At 53.2% G+C, this 21528-nt stretch overlaps 2 protein-coding genes across 3 annotated transcripts in view; one reads left to right on the forward strand and one right to left on the reverse strand.

The window, feature by feature from the left end:
- CAPG (capping actin protein, gelsolin like) overlaps nucleotides 1-21528 on the forward strand; it is a 134519-nt gene that overhangs the window by 75357 nt on the left and 37634 nt on the right. The gene's annotated exons all lie outside the window — the stretch shown is intronic.
- SH2D6 (SH2 domain containing 6) lies at nucleotides 12849-19618 on the reverse strand. The gene is made up of 13 exons (XM_052648252.1): nucleotides 19533-19618; nucleotides 19119-19153; nucleotides 18367-18441; nucleotides 18140-18250; nucleotides 16607-16662; nucleotides 15645-15705; nucleotides 15188-15266; nucleotides 15000-15030; nucleotides 14842-14866; nucleotides 14355-14410; nucleotides 14013-14096; nucleotides 13706-13864; nucleotides 12849-12965 (listed from the first exon to the last, which is right to left on the reverse strand). Exons 1-13 carry the CDS (start codon nucleotides 19616-19618, stop codon nucleotides 12849-12851), a joined length of 975 nt encoding a protein of 324 aa, XP_052504212.1.

The following is a 21528-nucleotide window of genomic DNA, read 5'->3' on the forward strand; positions in this document are numbered from 1 at the left end:
TGCTGTACACCTGAAACTAACTAATTATAAGTCGACTACACTCCAATAAAAATTAAGAATAATTTTTTTAAAAAGCAGGGCAGTTGATCCTTCCTCCTCCCAAGCAGAAAAGTTCAGCAGGATGTGACCTTGTTAGGTGAGCCCTGGTAATCATAACTCCAATGGGTGATGTAGCCTATCTCTGGAAAGATACACAAGGAACTGTAGCACTGCCTTCCTCTGGGGAGAACAAGGCAGCTGAGCAAAAGGGGTGGGGGAGGGAGGCTTGTTTTTCTCTGGATTATATCCTTTTATGCTGTTTTCATGTAATATCATGTGATCATAATATCTAATAAAAAATAAATATACTTCAAACTTGAAAGCAATTGTAGTGGTTCCAGGAACCAGTTCAAGGTTGGGCAGAGCCAGGAACTGGCTTTCCTGGGGTTTTCTCCTTTAGATCGCCCTCTTCTGACCACAAGGGGTAGGGGAAGGGATAGGAGGGTAGATGAAGGGTTCGGAGGGTCCTGCAGGCTAGGCTTCAGGTGGCCCCTGGAGCTCGCTGTCTCATCACTGAGGGCTGCCAATGAGAAGAATGCACCTGCCTCCCTTTTCCCCTCCGGGCCCATCACAGATCTTCCTGCCAGGCCCGAGGGCCAAGCTGGGGAGTGGGGCAGTTGGCACAGGCTGTACCCTCCCACACAGGGCACTGTGTGCTCACCACCCACCAGCCCGAGCAGTCTGAGTGCATCGGCCTCAAAAGTTGTGTCAGTGACGAGAGCCACTGGGAAGGTGGGGAGGTCATGAAGGCGGGCGTGTGGCCACCCAGGGAAGTCAGGCACGGCTGAGGAGAGGGCAGGCCAAGGTAGAATGGGGCAGATGACACAGACAGCTTCATTCAACCCTGGCATCAATGGGGAAGCTGGAGGTGGCCACTGCCACTGCTCCTGGGCCAAACCTGGAGGGCTCATTCCATCTGCCCCAGCCCAGCAGGTGCCAGCCCTTGGTCAGCATGGCCACTGAGCCTCGGTCGGAACGAGCAGCTGAGGTACAGGAGCTGCACCCCCCGTGCCCCCTTCCCCCAGATCTCAGGGCTCCCCAGGAGGTCTCCAGGTCTTCCCATTGTGCCTCTACCCCAGATCCCCCAAGTCCTGTTCTCCCTGCCTCTTCCACCTGCTCCTCCTTCTCCTGAAACAAGTCCCTCCCTCTGTCTAAACTGGGCCTCCAGGGACTTCCCTGATGGTCCAGTGGCTAAGACTCAGCATTCCCAGTGCAGGGGGAGCCAAGGTTCAATCCCCAGTCAGGGAGCTAAGATCCCGTGTCTCACAACTAAGAGTTTGCATGCTGCAACTTGTGCAGACCTGGTGCAGTCAAATAAATAAATTTTTAAAAAAGAGTTCACATGCTGCAACTAAAGATTCTGCATGCCACAACTAAGACCTGGCAGAGCCAAATAAATTAAAAAAGATACTAAAAAAATAAACTGGGTCTCCAGTAAGCCTGCTTCCTGTTCGGGTGTATGCCTGGGAGACAGGATAAAGGCAGCATGAGGATGTGGCAACACCCTGTGGGTGGGACTCCTGGTTCTGCCACGTAATTTTCTAGGCCTCGACTTCTTCATCGAGGGCCTCCTTACGTCACAGCATTGTCACCAGGATCCCTTGAGGCGCTAATTCATCCTGAAAGCACTTTGTAAAATGAGGCATACGTGTCATCTGTGTTATGTTATTGCATATTAGGTAACTGTTACTGGCTTATGGGGATGCATGTCGTAAATGGATGCTTGTCCTAAACAGATGCTTAATGAATCTTCATCTTGAGCTGATGATGCCTTTAGGGTGCCTAAAAGGGCGGGTGGACCCTTCCAGGTGGGCTCCCCCAGCATTCTTCCCGTGGGCCTAGGCTCTGAAAGTGAGAGGTGAGGGCAAGAAGAGGAAAATCTACCCTTCTAAAGGCATAGGAAGAGCTGGAGACTTCTTCCTAAAGAAGTGGGCTGCTGGCGGGGACAGAACCTGAGGGCCTATCCAGGTTCTGTGGGGCAGGTCCAGGTCCCAGCCCCGTTCACAGGCCACCCATGGAGAGGAGCAGGATTGAGTCAGAAATGCTACCCTAGCCTCAGGTAGGGTCTGCTCCCAGATCCTCTGCTTGCGGAGAAAAGGAGCTGGAGACCTAGGAAGGCCAGAGCAGAGGGAAGTGAATGGGTGTGTTTTCCAGGGTGGGTGGGGCACAGGAAGCTCTGTGTGCCAGGGACAGGCTGAGTTCACCCACCCCTCGCCTTGCGTCAGCAGCCAAGCTGGCTGCCAGGCCCTGGGAATTAGGCAGGAGGCTCCCAGGAGATTCCTGGCCTTGACTTTCACTCTCAGGGGGAGGGTGGCAAGGAGGAGCTGGCAGCCTGGGTCTCCTCCACTTCCCGGTCACCCAGCTGCCCCAGCTCCTAGCTTCCTAGGCCATGAATGGCCCATGTGATCAAGAACAGTACACACAGCTCTGGGCTGCAGAGGCTCACCCCACCTGCCCAAGGTCTCCTTACTGGAAGACTTCCTAGAGTTGGTGGCATCTCCCAAGTAGATGTGGAGACTTTGGAGCTGGTTTCTCTTTGAACTCCAACATCCATGCTTTAAAAATGACCGTCTACCTACAGCAGCAGTTGCTACAAATGTGGCCTTCCACCTTGCCCTTGCTCTATTAATGATTCATCTCAAGTTAATTATGACAGGAGATTCACAGAGGGACTCCTGACTATGGTGTTTTTCCCAGGACCCAGCTCCACTGTTTGGGATTTAATGCATTGGTGAGAGCTGCACGAGGGCTTCCCAGGTGGCACTAATAATAAAGAACGCACCTGCCAATGCAGGAGATGTAAGAGGTGCAGGTTCGATCCCTGTGTCTGGAAGATTCCCGGAGGGAAAGCATGCCAACCCACTCCAGTATTCTTTCCTGGAGAATCCCGTGGACAGAGGAGCTTGGCAGGCTACAGTCAATAGGGTCGCAAAGAGTCGGACATGACTGAAGCGACTTCGCATTCATGCATGTGAAAGCTGCTGGCTTCTTCTTGTCCCTGGATCCTTTTGGGGTGCAAAAGTGTACTGCCTGGGGGGCAAGAGTGTGGAATTTTCCTTCTTTTTTTGGTTGTGCCATGATGCTTGTGGGATCTAAGTTCCCCCACCAAGGACTGAATCTGTGCCCCCGACAGTGGAAGTGCAGATTCCTGACCTCTGGATCGCCAGGGATGTCCCAGGAGTCGGTTCTATGTGTAAGCACCACAACAGTCCCCCTTCACCTCCCCAATTCCAAGAGTTTCTCAACAAGAGTGGGTGGAGTTTAGGGGTCCTCTGGAGGGCACTGATCAGTCCTCCTCACTCTCTGGCTATCTTACCAGCCTCCTGTGGCCAGCCCATCTGAGGCCCACTTCTGGGTTGTCCAGAGAGCTAAGCTGAGGGCTATAGGCAAAAGAAAGGTGACCCGAGAAGGTGCCAGAGCAGAGACTCAGGCAGGAGCAGGAACATAAGAGCTCGTGGGGGGCCTGGATCAGCCCTAACTTAGTGCTTCTAGTCTCTTCTGGACCTGGTTTCCAAGTCTCTCTCTCTCAATTCCTTTCTCTCTCCAGGCCTTATCTCCTGCTGACGTGGCACAAGAGTGGAAAACAAACATGACTCCTCCTGCCACCTGCCATCCATCCTCCCCACCTCCCATCCCCCCAGTCACAGACCTCTCTGCCCTCCTGGGCTCTTAGTCCCATCTACAGAATGAGGACACAGGACAAGCTGGGCTACAGCTTGTGTAGGTGTCTAGGACATCATCCTCCAGCCAAAACTTGTTTCTGACGATGTTCTTCCCTTCTTGGCCCACTTCTCAGGCCTTGTTCTTGGTTTTTCCCGCTCTGTGTCTTCTGTCCATTTAATTTGATTCCCTCATTATCTCGGGATGGACACGAGGCTCTTCAAAACTTACATTTGCCTTTTACAAACTGTGTCTCCTGGGTTATCACGTCATCCAGACTGCACTGAAGATGGGGCGCTTCTCCCCAAGGAGCACAAGGAAAGCTCAGCGGGAGGTCAAACCTGGTGGGGCTGAGCAGAGTGGGTTGGTGAGGAGATAGAGGGGGTGGGGGAGGCAGGCCAGGCGGTGACAGAGACATAATCCCAGGCATTGTGTACTTGGCCCCAGGCCCAGGGTAGCTGGGACTATCTAAGTTGGAAAAGCCCTTGGAAGTTATCTAGGCCAACCTCCCTGCTCCTCCCACCCCATTTTAAAGATAATAATATATAATATGTTAATCACTCAGTCATGTCCGACTCTTTGCAACCGCATGGATTGTAGCCCACCAGGCTCTTCTGTCCATGGAATTTTCTAAGCAAGAATATTGGAGTGGATTGTCATTTCCTACTCCAAAAATCAAGTGACTGGAAAGAAAGTATAATTTAATACCTAAAAAAGAAAGACAAACTGGATTTTTCTTAAAAGGTGGTCCATTAAATTGTTCTGCTTCATTGAATATGTGGATACAATGAACTGTGGAAAATTCTTAAAGAGACAGGAATACCAGACTACCTTACCTGCCTCCTGAGAAATCTGTATGCAGGTCAAAAAACAACAGTTAGAACCAGGCATGGAACAACAGACTGGTTCCAAATTGGGAAAGGAGTACGACAAGGCTGTGTAGTGTCACCCTGCTTATTCAACTTATATGCAGAGTACGTCATGCAAAATGCCTGGCTGGATGAAGCACAAGCTGGAATCAAGATTGCTGGGAGAAATATCAATAACCCCAGATATGCAGATAACACCACCCTTATGGCAGAAAGTGAAGAGGAACTAAAGAACCTCTTGATGAAAGTGAAAGAGGAGAGTGAAAAAACTGGCTTAAAACTCAACATTCAGAAAACTAAGATCATGGCTCCTGGTCCCATCACTTCATGGCAAATAGATGGGGAAACAATGGAAACAATGATAGACTTTATTCTCTTGGGCTTCAAGATCACTGCAGCCATGAAATGAAAAGACGTTTGCTCCTTAGAAGGAAAGCAATGACCAACCTAGATAGCATATTAAAAAGCAGAGACATCACTTTGTCAACAAAGGTCCATCTAGTCAAGGCTATGGTTTTTCCAGTAGTCAAATAAAGATGAGAGTTGGACCATAAAGAGGGCTGAGCGCCAAAGAATTGATGCTTTGGAACTGTGGTGCTGGAGAAGACTCTTGAGAGTCCCCTGGACAGCAAAGACATCAAATCAGTCAATCCTAAAGGAAATTAACCCTGATTATTGCTGAAGCTGAAGCTCCAATACTTTGGCCACCTGACTTGATGAGCCAACTCATTGGAAAAGACCCTGATGCTGGGAAAGATTAAAGGCAAAGTAGAAGGGGGCAGCAGAGGATGAAATGGTTAGACAGCATCACTAACTCAATCAACGGCCATGAATTTGAGCAATCTCTGGGAGATAGTGGAGGACAGAGGAGGGTGGCAGAGTGCAGTCCTTGGGGTCACAAAAAGTCGGACATGACTTAGCCACTGAGCAAAGACAACAATTGAATGGAATAATTTTGGTTCAGGAAGAACTCACTTCTCAGGTGGTGTTTTTCTCCTTTTTTGTCACCCACTTGTGACATCCTCATCATGGTCCGTGGATGTCTGAAAACCAGACTTTCCAGAAATCCTTCTGCTCCCAACGCCCCTCTCTCTCCTCCACTAGATTTGCACAGTAGAGAAAGGAAACATCTGGGAGAACTTAAAAACACTTCCAAAATGATTTCAGCAGGAATTCCTTGGATGTCCAGTGGTTAGGACTCCGTGCTTTCACTGCGGGGGGCCCGGGTTCAATCCCTGGTCAGGGAATGAAGACTCTGCCAGCTGTGCAGCCAAAACAAAATAGATAAATAAGGAGTTGTTTTTTTTTTTTTTTTAATGAGCTCAATATTCACATGAAAATGTTAGTTGCTCAGTTGTGTCTGACTCTTTGTGACCCCATGGACTATGGCCTCTGTCCATGGAATTCTCCAGACAAGCATACTGGAGTGGGTAGCCAGTATTACCAAGAGGAAGGGGATAGGAAACCCAGGTGGGCAGAGAGAACAATAATTATAATACCAACGATGCCCAAAGGTCACATGTGTATGTATGTGTGTGTGTTGAGGAAATAAGTCAGGGAGCCCCTGAAAATGGAGCATGCAGTCAGGAATGCAACCAGGCTTGATCTATATTCACAGTTGAAAGTGAAGTGAAACTGTTAGTTGCTCAGTGTCCAACTTTTTGTGACCATGGACATTAGCCCACCAGGCTCTTCTGCCCATGGAATTCTCCAGGCAAGAATACTGGAGTAGGTTGCCATTCCCTTCTCCAGAAGATCTTCCAAACCCAGGGATTGAACTCGGGTCTCCTGCATTGCAAGCAGATTCTTTACCATCTGAGCCACCAGGGAAGCCCATATTCACTGTTGGGACTGTTATTAGGTACCAATCATTCGACTCTAGTGCACGTCAGGGTGTGTTAGGCTAAGTATACGTTAGATAGACAGATAGATAAAATTTCTTACTCTCACAACAACTCTTAAAGTAGGTATAAATTGCCCCGTTTTAAAAGTAAAGAGACCAAGGCTAAGGTCACACAGACGTAAAGCAACTGAGCCTGATTCAAAGCTAGGTCCTTTAGCTCCCAAATCCCATGTGTTTTTCCCAGGGATCAGACTGCCTTTTTATTTATTTATTTATGACCGTGCTGCGTGTCTTGAGGGATCTTAGTTCCCCAGGGACTGAACCCAGGCCCTCAGTAGTGAAAGCAGCATGTCCTAACCACTGGACCACCAGGGAATTCCCAGAGTGCCTCTTTAGAAACCAAAGTGGAAAAAGCATGCTGGCAGGCTGCACAGAACACATTCTGAGCCTCACAGTGTGGTCTTGTCTGGGAGCAGCCACACTTTCAGGCCCTCCCCAGCTGCAAGCCTGCATGCCATACCCTGTGCCCTATTGGCCCTTCCAGGCCACTAAAGACAGCAAAGCACTCTGGGTAATCCACAAGCTTCTTCACCAAATGGCATTTCTTCAAGACTTGATCCCCCAGTTGGTGACCGTGCTTAGAATTTTCTAGAGTCTAGTTCACTGGATGAGGGGAAGTAGAAAGGGGATGTTTGGAGGGTGACTGGCATGGTGAAAAACAAGGGGTGTCATCTACCATCTGGATCACAGAAATATGTGCAGCCCCAAACTGTTCTCCCTGCATCCATGCTGCCCTCAGACCCACTCAGCACTTCACAGCTGAAGCGATCCTCCCAAAATACCATCCCTCCAGCACCCCCATCCTCCAGCTCAGAGCCTCAGTGGCTCCCCTTTCCTCACACTCATTACGGAGGACCCAGCTGGCACCACCTTCTCCAGATTTCTCTCTCACCACTGCCCCTCACACTCGGGAAGTTAAGAGACATAGAACATTTGGATAGTCATGAACTATATGTGGCTATCTGAATTTAAATTAATTAAAAATTAATTGCATTATAGGGAATTCCCTGGCAGTCCAGTGGTTAGGATTCTGTGCTGTCACTGCCATGGCCTAGGTTCAGTTCTGGTTGGGGAACTAAGATCTCACAAGCCACATGGCACAGCTGCCACCCCCCCAACCCCCCGCCAAAAAAAAAACTTGAAAAAAGTTAATTACATTATTGTTAAAAATTCAGCTCCTCAGTCACTGTCACATTTCAAGTGCTATTGTGGCTAATGGCTTCTATAGTGGACAATGCAACTATAGAATATTCGTATCATCACAGAATGTTCTATTGGAAAACACTAGGTTAGATTTTCCTCTTACAAAGGAAGCCCTGACAAGGAACATTATGAGCTTCAGAGAGATCCAGAGTAGACTTGACCTATTCAGTGACTCTCTTAAGTAATATTTGGCACCTACTGTATCCCAGGTCCTGGATACACAATAGTGGGCAATTGTGGCAGCTGGTCCTTTCCTGGGAGTGAAAAGGCACTTGCTTGCTATGTATTAGGTGCCCAAGCCCAGGCTGGGGCAGCCAGGAAGGCTTCCTGGAGAAGGGGACATTTAAGCACAGACCTGCATTCTGAGGAGGCACCAGTGAGGCTGAGTTGCTCTCCAGATCATGTTCTTTTTGGCCCTCTGGATCTTTTGTCACAGATTGTCCCCACTGTCTGGACTGCCCCCTCCTCTTTTTCCCCAGGGAGGGAAGGAGTGAGACTAGTTCCCTCAGCTGGGACCAAGCAGAGTCTCTCTTGAGCCACTAACTGCTGAGCTCTTTTCTGTGGTCTCTACTCTCCTCCCACTGGCCATGTGGCTTCAGAGCTAGGTAAATTCAAGACTTGGTGAAAAACAACAACAACAACATAAAAAAAAAACAGGCACTAGGGTGGCGGACTCCTCCTGAGAAGTCAAACCTGCATATCTGGTGAGGGATGCAGAGTCTGTATGCATTGCTGAACTCAGGTTCAGCTGCTCACCACTCAGAAGCCAATAATTTGAGAGGCAAGTGTCAGTGAAAGGAAAGGTGCTTTAATCAGAGAAGCCGGCAATCTGGAGAGAAGGTGGACTTGTGTACTGACACCAGCTGTGAAGATTCTGCTCAGCCATACCAGTTTTTAAAGGGAAAAATTGGTGGGAAGAATCTCAGTGAATCATCTAGACAGGAGGTTGGGTTCTTCATCACTCTCCATTGTGTACAGACTGGCTGACCTTGTCTTCAGATGCTATCTTGCCTGCATGATCTGCCTGCAGGATTACTAAGTGGGTTATCAGAGGTAGACAGCTACTCATTTTGTTTTTTAATTTATTTGGCTGCAAGGGGTTTTAGTTGCAGCATGCAGGATGTAGTTCCCTGACCAGGGATGGAATCCTCACCCCCTGCATTGCGAGCAAGGAATCTTAACCACTGGACCACCATGGAGGTCCCCATAGAACTACTCATTTTTTAACTGCTTAATTTTTTCATTCTTCTTTTCATTTAGGAAAAAAATCAACAGTTTAGACAAGGCTTGGGCTTCCCAGGTAGTGCTGGTGGTAAAGAACCCACCTGCCAGTGCAGTAGACTTAAGAGACGCAGGTTCGGTGCCTGGAGGAGGAAATGGCAACTCACTCCACTAGTCTTGCCTGGGAAATCCCATGGACAGAGAAGCCTGGCAGGACACGACTGAAGCGGCTTGGCAAGTATGGAGTGCATTCAGGAGAGCTAAGGAGTAAGTTTCAATTGCTTAGTGATCTCATTCTTATAATTGGGCTCTGTTAAAGTTAGGAACAGGAGTGGGCCAACAGGAAAAGGGTTAAAGAGCGGCTTTCAATTCCCCACTGCCAAACATCATTTCATATCTATGGGACTAGGGGGCAAAGATCCATCTTCTGTAACTTCTTTATGCTAACAATGGGCACAGTGTTTATTCGCAGAGTGGAAAATGTTAACATGGGTCTGTAGCCTGTCTTTGTTGACAATTTTAGTTGCCTGCTGACATATATGGGCAGAGTAAACTAGAGTCAGTTTGATCCTCACAAAGATCTAGGTTATTCTGAGACATGTATGTTAATCCGTTCTCAGTTGAGGCCAGTTCTTAGAACTGCACTAGCCATGGCTTCAGTACTGCTCAAGATGGAGCGGCTTATGTCACGGCTGCAGTCTGGTCACTATGCAGTTAGGGTTTTTTGCCGTTGGTGGTGTAGCCACGCGTTCCGGGAAACAAACTCACTCAGAAGGACAATGCAGATGGTGGAGTGCAGTTTATTACACCGGCGGGCCCAAGGCAGTCTCCTCTTAGCCAAGGACCCCGACCAGCATTTGTGAAAATCTTTTATACCCCATGTGTATGTGTCTGAACACACCACTCCAAATTCCTTGAGACTTATATAAACCAAGGAAAATACAATCCCAGTAACCCCATCATTCACGTGCTGTGTGCTCATGTGCTCAAACAGTCAAACAGTTAGCCAATAATCAGTAAACCCGAGGTTACACTCTGATAGATACAGAAACATTTATGGCCTGTCTGGAGGAAGGGGTGATTAGTGTATGTTTTCTCTTACATGATGAGTAACCTAGATAGGATCTTCAAGGTTCCCCTGTCTGGAGGGGGTCTTATCCTTCTGTTGTTGTTTTCATAGGCACTAAACACAGAGTTCAGAGTCGATTGGAAAGGTGGCTGAGCATGATCAGCATGAACAGGCCTAAGATGGAGTCCAGGCCCTATGAATTCCTTCTTCATTGGCAGTTATATTTGTAAAACAACTCAGGAACATGCATCAGACAGAGTCTGTGACTCTCTTGTCCTCATCAGTAACTGCTTGGTTTGGTAAAGGGAGAAGGGTGAGGGAAGGGTGGGGCCACCGCAGGCTAATAGATTCCGTTAGTATCCTGAGGCCCACCCTAAGGTGGGTCCCCACCCTCTCCAGCCCTGAGTTCCTGCCTGAGTCAGCCTGGGTAAAGGGTAGGGAGTGGCCACTCCCATCCATAGTCTGGAGGGAGCCAGAGCAGAGGGAGGCTCACTTGAGGATCCTACTGTAACAGGAGGGAAAGGGGCAAGGCACTACTTTTGAAAGAGTGACATAGCCCAAGGACACAACATAAACCGATTAGAATCAAATGGGACTGAGATGGCAGACAAGACTAGACCTTAATCCTCAATCAGCAAGTGAAAAAAAATGACACACCCAGAAGTGCCAGGACAGTTCCAAGGCACTGTCAAGACTAAGGAGAGGGTGGTGGCCCAAATCCTGGAAATCTCTGCCCCTTCCCAAAAATAGTTGGAATAATCCTCCCACTCATTAACATATGAAATGACCCAGCTGATAAAAACTAACCACACCCCCTTTGGCTGCTGCACTCCCTCTTTGCCATGGCCTACACTCTGTGGAGTGTGCCTCTCTCTGTAGCTGAATAAATTCATTTCTCACCTATCACTTTGTCTCTCACTGAATTCTTTCTGCTGTTCGACATGAAGAATCGGAGCTTCATTAGGTCCTGAAAGCACTGTGGGTTTTGGCTGGGTTAGAGTCCCAGCTATATGGGTTCAAGTCCCAAGCAAGGTTTTGACTGGGTTTGAGTCCCAGCCACGTGAGTTCAAGTCCCAGTCTGTGGTAAAAGGTTTCACTATTATCCCCCTGCTCTACTAGAGCCCAGCTGCTAGTCCCCTCCCCACATGGATGCGCAGCAGCATCCACCCCCACCTCGGCCTGCGCCCTCTGCCAATCCTGCTCCTCCTCCTGGTGCCCTGGGCGGAAATTACATCCGTGCTGTAGTGAACACGGAAAGTGGCAGTTCACTGACCCAAATTCACACGCGTGTTTTTGAGGGGAAAGAAGGGTCAGAGTGCAGCCCATTAGGCCCTGCACGGTCCTCAACTTCCACATGGTCCACCTCACTCAAACCTCCCAACCATGGGGTAACTGGTAGGGAGGATTATCTTCACCTCCGTTACAGGAATTAAGGTTGGGAGGGGAAGTTTGCCAGAGCCAGCTGTGGTGAAGGCAACAACGCTTTCCTGGACGCCTAGCCTGGACCCCCGTGGCGCCCACCCAGCCTCATGTTTGCATTTCACTCGCGCGCCCTCCTTCACCACCTCCCCCTGCCTCTGGCCCCGGAGCCCCAGCCTTGGAGTGGGGGGCGGGGGAGGGCGGGAAAGCGGGGATCAGGGGCCTCCCCGCCCCCCCCCGCCCCGGGTGCTTAGGGTCGGTGGGAACAGAGCTCGGGCTACGGCTAGGAGCAGGGGTCCGAGCCCTCCGTGCCAGCCCGAGCGCCGCTGGAGACCGCTGAGCCGCCTTTTGTTTCGCGGCTTCTGCGGAGTCACGGTCACATGCGCTTCCGGCACGGGGTGTTCCGGGCGCAGCGCCAGGGCCCGGGGACTTGCCCGCCCCTCGGCCCAGCCGGCGCAGGGCCGCCCTTCTCCGCTCTCCCGCGCGCCCGCGGGCCGCCGGCTTATCTCGGAGCCCGCATCCCTGGAGCCTCCCTCCCGGGGGCGTGCCTGTGGGCAGCTCAGCTCCGATGGCCTCTTGTCTTCTCTGAACAACGCGTGGATCCTTCCATGGCGGCCTGGCGCGGTCCATACCCAGATGTTTCCTGGGGTCCACCCCACCCCAGACAACACCCGGCGCTCAAAATCGGGCGCATCTCTTCCGGATGGAACGCTAGGCGGTAAATGGGTGGTGGACAGGTACTGAGCTCCGTTCTCATCATTTCATGGGGTGGCCGAGCAGCACCGAGCCTTTCTCCTGCCCCTACCCTGACTCCCGCAAACAGAAACAAAACAGCCCACCCAGGGCGGCCGCCACAGACCATCTAAGGGCCAAAACCCCAGAAAAGGGGCCAGCCCTTCTGTCCTGGCCTGGCCACCCCTGCTCTAGCACTCCCAGGCCCAGGCTGTGCCCTGGGACACTTGAGAACCTTGGCGCCTCACGGAGGAGGCTGTCTCTGCTTCGCTCAACAGAATTCAAGAATTCATTCAACAAATATTTATTGAAAGCAAAACTATGTGCAGGGCCACCAAGTCTCTCCCAGAGGCCGGCTCCTTGTTAAACCTCCTACGAAATGCGGGTGGATTCTCCCTGTGTTCAAGCAGGACTGCCCAGACTCTCCCCTGTGAGGTTCAGCTTCCCCCAGAAGCGCTTCATTCAGAGCAGCTTGGGAGGCCAGGAATGGGGGCCCTGCCTGTCCCCTGCTTCCCAGTGGAGAGGGAGCCGGGAGTAGCTGTGCAAGGCTTCGGGTGAGAATGGAGTAGGGACTTGGGGGCACTTTCTGTCTCTGGGCCATCCTTCCCAGGGGCCTGGAGGGACTGGGACAAAGGATGGGGGGATCTGGGGGTGGAAAACTGGAAGAGGAGAGGGAGACAGCCCAAGGGGCAAACTATGGGGCCAGAGGTGAGGCCGCACATGTGCCGTGGCATCAGGGCTTGGTGGGGAAGAGCAGGCAGGTGAGCTGCCGGCTGCCGCTCTGTCTGTCCAGGAGCGGGAGGGGGTGCTGCGTGTAGTGCTGGACCATGGCAGCCACGGAGGAGAAGAGCTGGACAGGGAGGGGAGGGCATCGGTGAGGCCCTTGAGCCCTGTGCCAGGAGAAGCCTCCTGAGGGGGGCTCTGGCAAGGGCGCCTTTGGACATTTTTCTACACATTTTCCTTCCTGTGTGCCCCATGAAGCTCCACTGCATCCTGCTGCCCCATTCCAGGCCTTCCCTGTGATGGCACCAGTGCACATTTCCCCCAAACAACTCTGGGGCCCCTGCCCGGGACCTCCGGTGCGGGGACCTGAGGAGTGACTGTCTCTAGTTTGCAGCCAGGCAAATGCTGGGTGCAAAGTTGAGTTCTTGGTACAGACAAAAATCTGGGCTACCTGGGCCTTGCCCTCTTTCCAGCTGGGTTCATACAGGTGCAAATGCCCCGGCTAGGTCTTGCAGGAGGGGGCATCTCCAGAGTAGAGGGGACCTCTTCTCAAAGTGAAGGCTTTTGGGAAAGAGTTCAGACTTGTGGCCAAGGAGATTGATCACCCTTGGAGAGGATGAGATGGTTGGATGGCATCACCAACTCCATGGACATGAGTTTGAGCAGCTCAGGGAGTTGGTGATGGACCGGAAAGCCTAGCATGCTGCAGTCCATGGGGTCGCAAAGAGTCGGACACAACTGAGCGACTAAACTGAACTGATTGATCACCCACTCCAGAAAAAGACAAAATGTGGGGTTTTCCCCAGGGAAATGCTCCCAGCTGGGCCCAGGGGCTGCTGTGCTGAGCTTCACCACTTCAGCACCCACCTCCTCATGGTTCCTGCCCTCACGGCCCAGGGCATAGTGGCGACCGTCAGCCAGCCGCCTGATGGGAATGTTGAAGACTCGGCCATGGAGAAGTACTGCCAGGGTGAAGGGCTGGGTGCCGTGAGGGCCTGAGCTGGGGCGCACAGTGTAGGCTCCATCCTGGGGAGGAGCGCCCATCCATTAGCCTCACATTTCCAGCTGCAGCCCCGACTCCAATCCCTGCCCAGCTGCTCCCACCTGCCAGCCACAGCCCCTGAGCAGAAGGGGTTTCTGAGAAGGCCCTGGGGGTCTGCAGTGGGTGGCCCACCTTCTGGCATCGGAGCAGGGCGCTCTCAGCAGCATGGCGGTCACAGTTCCCTGAGTACCAAGGCTGACCCAGCAGATTGCCTTCCTGTACACACACCCAGCAGATCAGTGATATGCCAGGGCACCAGATCGGGAATGGGGAGCAGAGAATACCCCGGTGGCGTGCAGTTATTTGTGTTCCTGTTGGTCTTCCCCAGGCTGAGTCCACGCAAGCTCAACAAAACGTGTCCTGTCTAAAGCCATGCACACACATCCAGCCCAAAAGGGCTCCTGGGTGTGGACCTGGGCTCTGCTCCTGAAGGCCTCCCCTCTGCCCCCCAGCTCACTCGCAGCCCCTCCTCACCTGGGCACCTGAGGTGTTCTGGGTGGTGGCTATAGAAGAAAGAGAGGTTCTTCTTTCTGCCGGAAGAAGCAGATTATAGCCCTGGGGCTGGCCAGGGATTAGACCTCGGAGGCTTTGGGCCCAGCTGCGAGGGTGGGGGAGGTCCCAGGAGGTATGGAAAGGCTTGAAGGCCAAAGTGGGACACCCAGTGCTTTGCCCCTCCCCTCCTAGGGGTCCCAGTAGGACCCACCGGCTAGGCTACGCGTGACCTCCAACTGAGGAGTGATGTTAAGGTACGGGCTGGGAGCTTCCCGATTTGGTGCAGACCCTGGAAAATGCCCAAGGGGGTTCCTCTCAGACTTGCTGTCAGCTGGAGTCAGAGCTGCAGGGACCCCCTCAACCAAGCAGGGTGCAGGGGGGCTGGGAGACAGTCTGTGGCCTGCAGGGCTGTGGCTAGGGAGGGCCCCACATGAGTGCCTGGGTCCATGCTGGTAATGCCCATACTCACCTTCAGAGGTGGCCTTTGATGCTCCCTAGGACACAGGATGTTGAGTCAGGCCTGCTCCTTTGGGCCAGAAGTCCCACTCTGAGCTTCCCTCTCCCCGTCACTCCCAGCTCACTTCCGCAACCCCCCCCCCCAGCTCCACCCCAACCCCAGCCTCTTACATTCTGAGCTTCTTGGGGGGTTATGGTGGGCCTGTGGGGAGCAAATTGGGAAACAAGGGCTCAGGGCCTTTACCTCCTTCAAAAGAAAAGGTTCAGTGACCCCAGAGATCTCAGGGTCAAGGCTGGGGAAGCCTGGGTTGGCCATTCCACCCCCGCCACACACACATACACAAACTTGGGGCACTCACCTGGGCCCCACGGATATCCTTGGTAGAGGGACGGGGGCCGTCAGGACTGGGGAACTCAGAGTCTGAGTAAAGGCTGGGACTAAAACAGCAGGGTTTAGCATCAAGCAGGGAGCTCCAGGAGCCTGGGGCGGGGCTGGGGGGCAGCTGCAGAGTCTTCTCTGCTTCTCTACAGCTTGACCTTTGGGGAGTCTATCCAACCAGGCAGAGCGCTGTCCTGGCCACAAGAGCTGGGAAGCCCCCACGGCCCCTGATCTAAGGGGGTCCCCTCCATGGCAGGCAGTGTGGGTCACTCTAGACCAGAGGCATCTGTGTGTGTGTGTGCCTGAAGGCAGATATGTGTTGGTGGGGTACTGAGAGAGGACGGGGCAGACAATGGAGCCAGAAGACTGTGCTGTGCTGCTGGTGGGCAGCCGAGGGCCTCAGGGCAGGGTGGGGTGGGGTGGAGGGAGGGGTTCACCTGGACTGGGCTCACACTCCACATAGATGTCCTCATCGGGCTCATTCGCAGGGCCTGGCACCTAAGATAGGGGGGGAGTGTGGTACCCAGGGTTTGAGCAGTGAGTGGGAAGGAGGACAAAGCCATCACTTGGGGGAGCTATTGGTACCTCAAACCACCCCTCCCCACCACCACCCCCTCCCCCCCGCCCCCGCATCCTAGGTGGAACCAAAATGACTAAAAGTACTCCTCTGTCTGGAAGAGGGCACCCATGAGTACCTCCTTCCCATCCTGGGCTCAGAAAGCCTGAAAGTCCAGGAGGAGCTCTGGGCAGGCACCTCCCGGGGACACTGGCTGGCACCCTGCCAGAGCCTCTGGCCGAAGGGGAAGGGTCCTGCTCCAGGCCTCTTCCCCTGGTTTTAGGGATATTTCCTGGCCCTCCCACCCCACTCAACCACCACCACCAACTTCCTAGCCAGTCCTAGAGTGAGGGGCCACTCACCGCTCGGGCCGGTTCACCCAGCTCTGGTAGGAAAAGGAGAAACCCACCAGTCAGGAGCAGCAGGGAGAAAGGAATTCAGTGAAACTTAGGCTGGAAGAGCGGAGCTTCCTTGGAGCTTCTCTGAGGGGATCCTCAGAGCCAGCTTTGAAGTCCCAGGAGAAAGCCCTCCTCACCCCTAATCGCTTTACTTCATACCCCAGGGTGCCCCCCAGCTGACCCAGAGACCTCAGCAGGTGCCCAAGGGGCCGAGGAGTCAGGGACTGTGAGTGAGGGCCTCAGCCTCCTCCCAAACTGCCTCCCCTAGGGGGATCAGCAGGTAAAAATGAGGAGCAACTGGGGGGATGCAGCGACTGGGCAAAGCATCAGACCAGTGTGAGGCCAACTCCACTCTCCCCCTGACCTCATGGGATCCACGATTCCCCTTCTCAGGGCAGGGAATGGGTGGGCCTCTGAACGAGACTGGACATCTCTATTACCTCGCCTTCCAAAGGGCCAGCTCTGCTTCAGGGCCTCCAGTGGGCTCGGCGCTGCCTTGGGCTGTGGGCACAATGCAGCGGCAGGAGGGAGAACAGGGGTCAGGGAGCAGTAACATGAGGAGGGCAAGACTAGCAGGGTGGGATGCAGAAGGACTGTGTGTATCTGTGCAGCTTAAAAAATGAAAAACCCCGACTCTTGTGACCCCATGGACTGGCCCACCAGGCTCCTCTGGCCATGGAATTCTCCAGGCAAGCATACTGGAGTGGGTTGCCATGCCCTCCTCCAGGGGATATTCCCAGCTCAGGAACTGCACCCGGGTCTCCCGAATTGACAGGCAGATTCTTTACCGATGGAGCTACCAGGAAAGCCTCTGCCCCCAAAATCTATAACACAAGTGCTAATGTGCAGAGGAGGCTCTTTGCCTCTATTCTGTGGCTCTTTCTTTGTTGTGAACCTCTTCTTCGTTTTATTCCCATTCAATATAGGATGAAAGTGGCAGCTCTCAAAGCCCACACCCGGGATCATGGAGGGATGACGGCTGGCAGTGACTGGCAGCTGAGCCAGGGCTTTCTTCACTCCACAGGCAGGGAGGGTCCTGAGGAGCTCTCCGCTTCGAGAGGTAGCTGAGCTTCAACACACCCACCCACCCCCCACTCCCCACTCCTGGCCCAGGTTAGAAGGCTGAGTCTTAGATGATGCTGATGGGGAGGGTGCAAGGACCAGACCAGGCAGGTGGGAGGAGCCTCTCAACAGGGCTCTGGCTTCCGACAAGCAGCTAATTTTTCAGGGGCCTCTTGAATGCAGATGTGGGGGAATCTTGCATATGGGATGCCTCTTAGATTTACTCACTGGAAAATGGTATGCTGGGGTGGGGCGGGCAGGGAGGCTGTGTACCATCTCCGGCTGGGGCTGTGGTGGTGGCAGTGGTGATGTGGGAGGGCCCAGGGGAGCAGAGCGATCTGGAAAACACTCCAACATTGTGACTCTGTGGGCTCCTCCCACGAAGGTTCCTGTTTTCCTCTGGCCCCCTCAACCCAGTCTCTATTCCTTTCTCTCTCCCTCCCTCCCCTCCCTTGCTCTCTGGCTTCCCGACTGCCCCGTCGCCATGGCAACTGGAGGCGGCCAGCCTCCCTGCCCCCACCTGGCTGAGCTGGGAGCTGTGGGGGTGGGATGCCAGCAGCGACTGGGACTCTCCTGGCATCCCTACCCTCGCTCCAAGTTGTACAGGGATCTCGGAGGGGGGTCGCCAGGCCCCAGGGACCCTGGCAGGCCTCCTGCTTTCCTGCTGTTGCTGTGGTTACACGGCCCCTCCAGGCTCGTCACCCCTTTCCAGTCATCCTCCCTCTCCCCTCCTCCCTCCCTTCCTCCATCCCTCTCTGCCCAGCCAAGAGGCCTCAGTGACTGCCAGCTGAGACCTCCCCTCACTGCCCCAGGCCAAACAGAAGGGGACGAAGCAAAACCTGGGCCCTCTTCCCTTGTGGGGACCCTCCCGTTCTGCCTGATCCCCACCTCTCTGCCTCAACTTCCCAGCCCTCACCCGAGTACAAAGAGTCCTCCTCAGTGCCAGAAAGGTGGGTAGGGGTGAGGTGGCAGAGTAGAGCCTCACAGGGGGGCAGCTCATATTTATCCTCCTCCTCTTCCTCCTCCTCTGGGGCTTCCAGGAAGGGATGCTGAGCACAGGAAGGACAGAAGGGATACAGGAGCAGAGCAGTGGCAGCAGCTGCTGCCGCCTCCCACCCACCAGCTCCGGCTCAGCAGCTGGACTTACCCTGTGTTTCCAGGTCCCTGGGACAGACAGAGGAGATGGGCTGGGTTCATCTTTTCTCCAAGCTTGGGAGTCTGAACAGGAGACTGGTGAGACTGGCCTCATCTCCTCCCCGCCCAGCCCCTCTCTAGCAGAAAGACTTGCTCTCTCTCCCAGATATAATAAACTATCTGCACTTTTCCAGAGGCCTCAAAGGAACCATTCATGATGGGCTTTCCCAACACTGCAGGAGGACCAGTGAGGCATTTTGGAGAAAAGGGGCCCTAACGGCCTGTTCTGTCTATGCCAGGCCTCCACCCCATGTGTGCGTGCATGCTAAGTCACTTCAGTTATGTCTGACTCCTATGACCCCCAAGGACTGTAACCCGCCAGGCTCTCCTGTCCATGGCAAGAACACTGGAGTGGGCTGCCACGCCCTCTTCTCCAGGAGATCTTCCGGACCCAGGAATGAGACCCGTGCCTCTACGGCTCCAGCATTGGCAGGCAGGTTCTGTACTACTAGCACCACCTGGGAAGCCTGCCAGTCCTCCACCCCATGCAGCTCTAATTCTGAACTAGACAGATGAAAGAGGTAGGCCCAGTGACCTAGAAGCGCTGAACTATAATGGGCAGGAGGTATCCAGAACCCCCAGGGGAGACTCTGAAGGGACCCTGCACATCCCAGACTACAGTCCATGGGGTCACCAAGAGTCAGACACAACTGAGTGCACACACACCCACACACTACACATCTGGGAGGGTGATCACTTACTTGCACATCTTGGAGGTGGAAGCGGTGGCCCCGACCTGCAATTGGACTGTAGTCAGCCCTGCCCAAGGGGCCCTGAGTTTGTGTCAGGCAGACATCGCACAGCCCAGGGACAGTCACAGGCATGGCATGTCCCCTGAGTTGTGCGACAGCAGCCTGGGACCAGGGAAGCAGGAGGAAGAGTCTGGGGGCAGAGCTCATGGCCCTGGGTGCACAGCTTGAGGAGTCGGTGCTCCAGGGAAGCTAGCAGCAGGGGAGCCCTTGTGTTCCCCAGGCAGTGGAGGCACGTGAATGATCTTGCTGGGCGTGGAAGGACCAGGCAGAATCAGCACCACTCTAAGGATGGCTGTGCCCAGGAAAGTTGCAGCGAGGTGGAAACGAGAGGAGGGTGGAAAAAAGAGGAGCCCGAGGACTCACCTGGCCTTTCTCCTGCTGAGCTTCTCCTGCAAAGGGTCAAGGAGGGAAGTAAAGGGGTGATCAGTACATCTAGGATGACTCTCCATGTCCGGAGTCCTGGGGCCCCACGGTGGGCAGGTCTGTATATCAGGGGCTGCCCCAGAACCAAGTCTCACCATGGCTAGGGTGAAGGAGCTCTGCCTCCCCAGAGCCCAGGTTCTACCACAAATGGCCTGGGGACAGGGGCCCTATTGTTCCTATCATTTGCATCTCACAAGCACCAGGAAGGAGAACCTGCTGTGGCCTCCAACCCCAGGCCAACTTCACCCATGCCACTCCTAGCCCTAGCTTCCCCTGGCCTCCCTTTCAATGCCTCCCACAGCTGAATCTCTAGCCCCTCTGCCCCACCCCCCCCCCCCAAAAAAAAACAGGAGGAAGAACTCCCTCTTCAAAGCCCTGGCCCTCAACACTGGACCAAGGGCCCCCCAGTTTCCTGATCAATGTTCCCCTCCTCCTAGAGTTTCAGACTCCACTCAGGATCAGCCAGCCCACACCTTTTCCCAGCTGACAGAAGACAGGGCATTAGATCCAATTAAAAACAGGAGATAGGCTTTCCCTGGTGGCTCAGTGGTAAAGAATCCACCTGCCAGTGCAAGAGACAATGGTTCTATCCCTGATCCGGGAAGATCCCACATGCAGCAGAACAAGTAAGCCACAACTATTGAGCCTGTGGTCTAGAATCCAGGAACCCCAACCACTGAGCCCACAGGCTGCAACTGTGAATCTCGTGCGCCCTCGAGCCTGTGCTCTGCAACAAGAGAAGCCACTGCAATGAGAAGCCCGTGTACAGCAACCAGAGAGTAGCCCCAACTCTCAACTAGAGAAAACCTGCACAGTAACGAAGACTCTGCACAGCCAAAAAAAAAACAGGAAACGATCCCTGCAGACAGTCTCCTTAAGTCCTTTGTGCCTGCTGTCATTTGCTGGTGACTGGTGACCGATGATCAAGGAGATGAAAGTTACTGAAAAGCTCAGAATTACGTAATTGTATTTAGTTCGCTGCTTTCTTTTGATTTATTTATTAATTTATTTTTGGCCTCACTGGGTCTTCTTTGCTGTGCGTGCTTTTCTCTAGTTTCGGGGATCGAGGGCCACTCGTTGCAGTGCTTTCTCTTGTTGCAGGGCTCGGGCTCTAGAGCGCGGGCTCAGTAGTTGTGGCAGATCGGCTTAGTTGCTCCGTGGCACGTGGGATCTTCCCAGAACAGGGATTGAACCTGTGTCCCCTACATTGGCAGGCAAATTCTCAACCACTGACGGCCAGGGAAGTCCCTGATTCCTTTCCTGATGGATGTAGTTATTCATTTGGTAGGTAGTTACTGAACGTCCACTATATACCAGGCATCATTCCAGGCTCGGAAGGTGCTGCAGGCAAGCTGAACAGGCAGGCATTACACACACATTTCCTCACTGGATTCTCACAATAGCCTCATGGTGTGGTTCCTAATTGTTTCTCTGCTTTGCCGATGAGGAAAATGAGCATATTAGTCAGCTCAGGCTGCCATCAGAGAGTACCCCAGGCTGGGTGATTTAAACAACAGAAGTTTATTTCCTCACTGTTTTGGAGGCTAGAAGACCAAGGTCAAGGTGGCGTCAGGGTTGATTTCTGGCTAGAGCTCTCTTGCTGGCTTGCAGACAGTCAGCTTCTTGCTGTGTCCTCACATGGCCTTTCTGTGATTGCAGGCAGAGAGAGAATTCTTTTCAGAGAGAGAGGTTTCTTTTCTTTTTTTTTAATGTGGAGCATTTTTAAAGTCTTTATTGATATGTTACAGTATTGTTTCTGTTTTGTCCTTGTTCAGTCACTAAGTCATGTCCAACTCTTTGCAACCTTGTGGAGGATAGCACACCAGGCTCCTCTGTTCTCCACTATGTCCCAGAGTTTGGTCAGATTCACGTCCATTGCTTCAGTGACACTATGTAACCATCTCATCCTTACTACCCCCTTCTCTTTTTATCTTCA

The sequence above is a fragment of the Budorcas taxicolor genome, chromosome 11, assembly GCF_023091745.1.
Source record: "Budorcas taxicolor isolate Tak-1 chromosome 11, Takin1.1, whole genome shotgun sequence".
NCBI lineage: Eukaryota > Metazoa > Chordata > Mammalia > Artiodactyla > Bovidae > Budorcas > Budorcas taxicolor.

Excerpts from the sequence above, each read along its gene's own strand:
- SH2D6 (XM_052648252.1), bottom strand. The coding sequence starts at position 19,618 with ATGGAGAGTCATCCTAGATGTACTGATCACCCCTTTACTTCCCTCCTT. Across the intron at positions 14,411-14,841 it reads ATCAAAGGCCACCTCTGAAG|AAAGAAGAACCTCTCTTTCT; the intron begins GTGAGTATGGGC and ends TTCTTCCGGCAG. Across the intron at positions 12,966-13,705 it reads AGGGCAGGAACCATGAGGAG|CTCTTCTCCTCCGTGGCTGC; the intron begins GTGGGTGCTGAA and ends CTCCCTGTCCAG.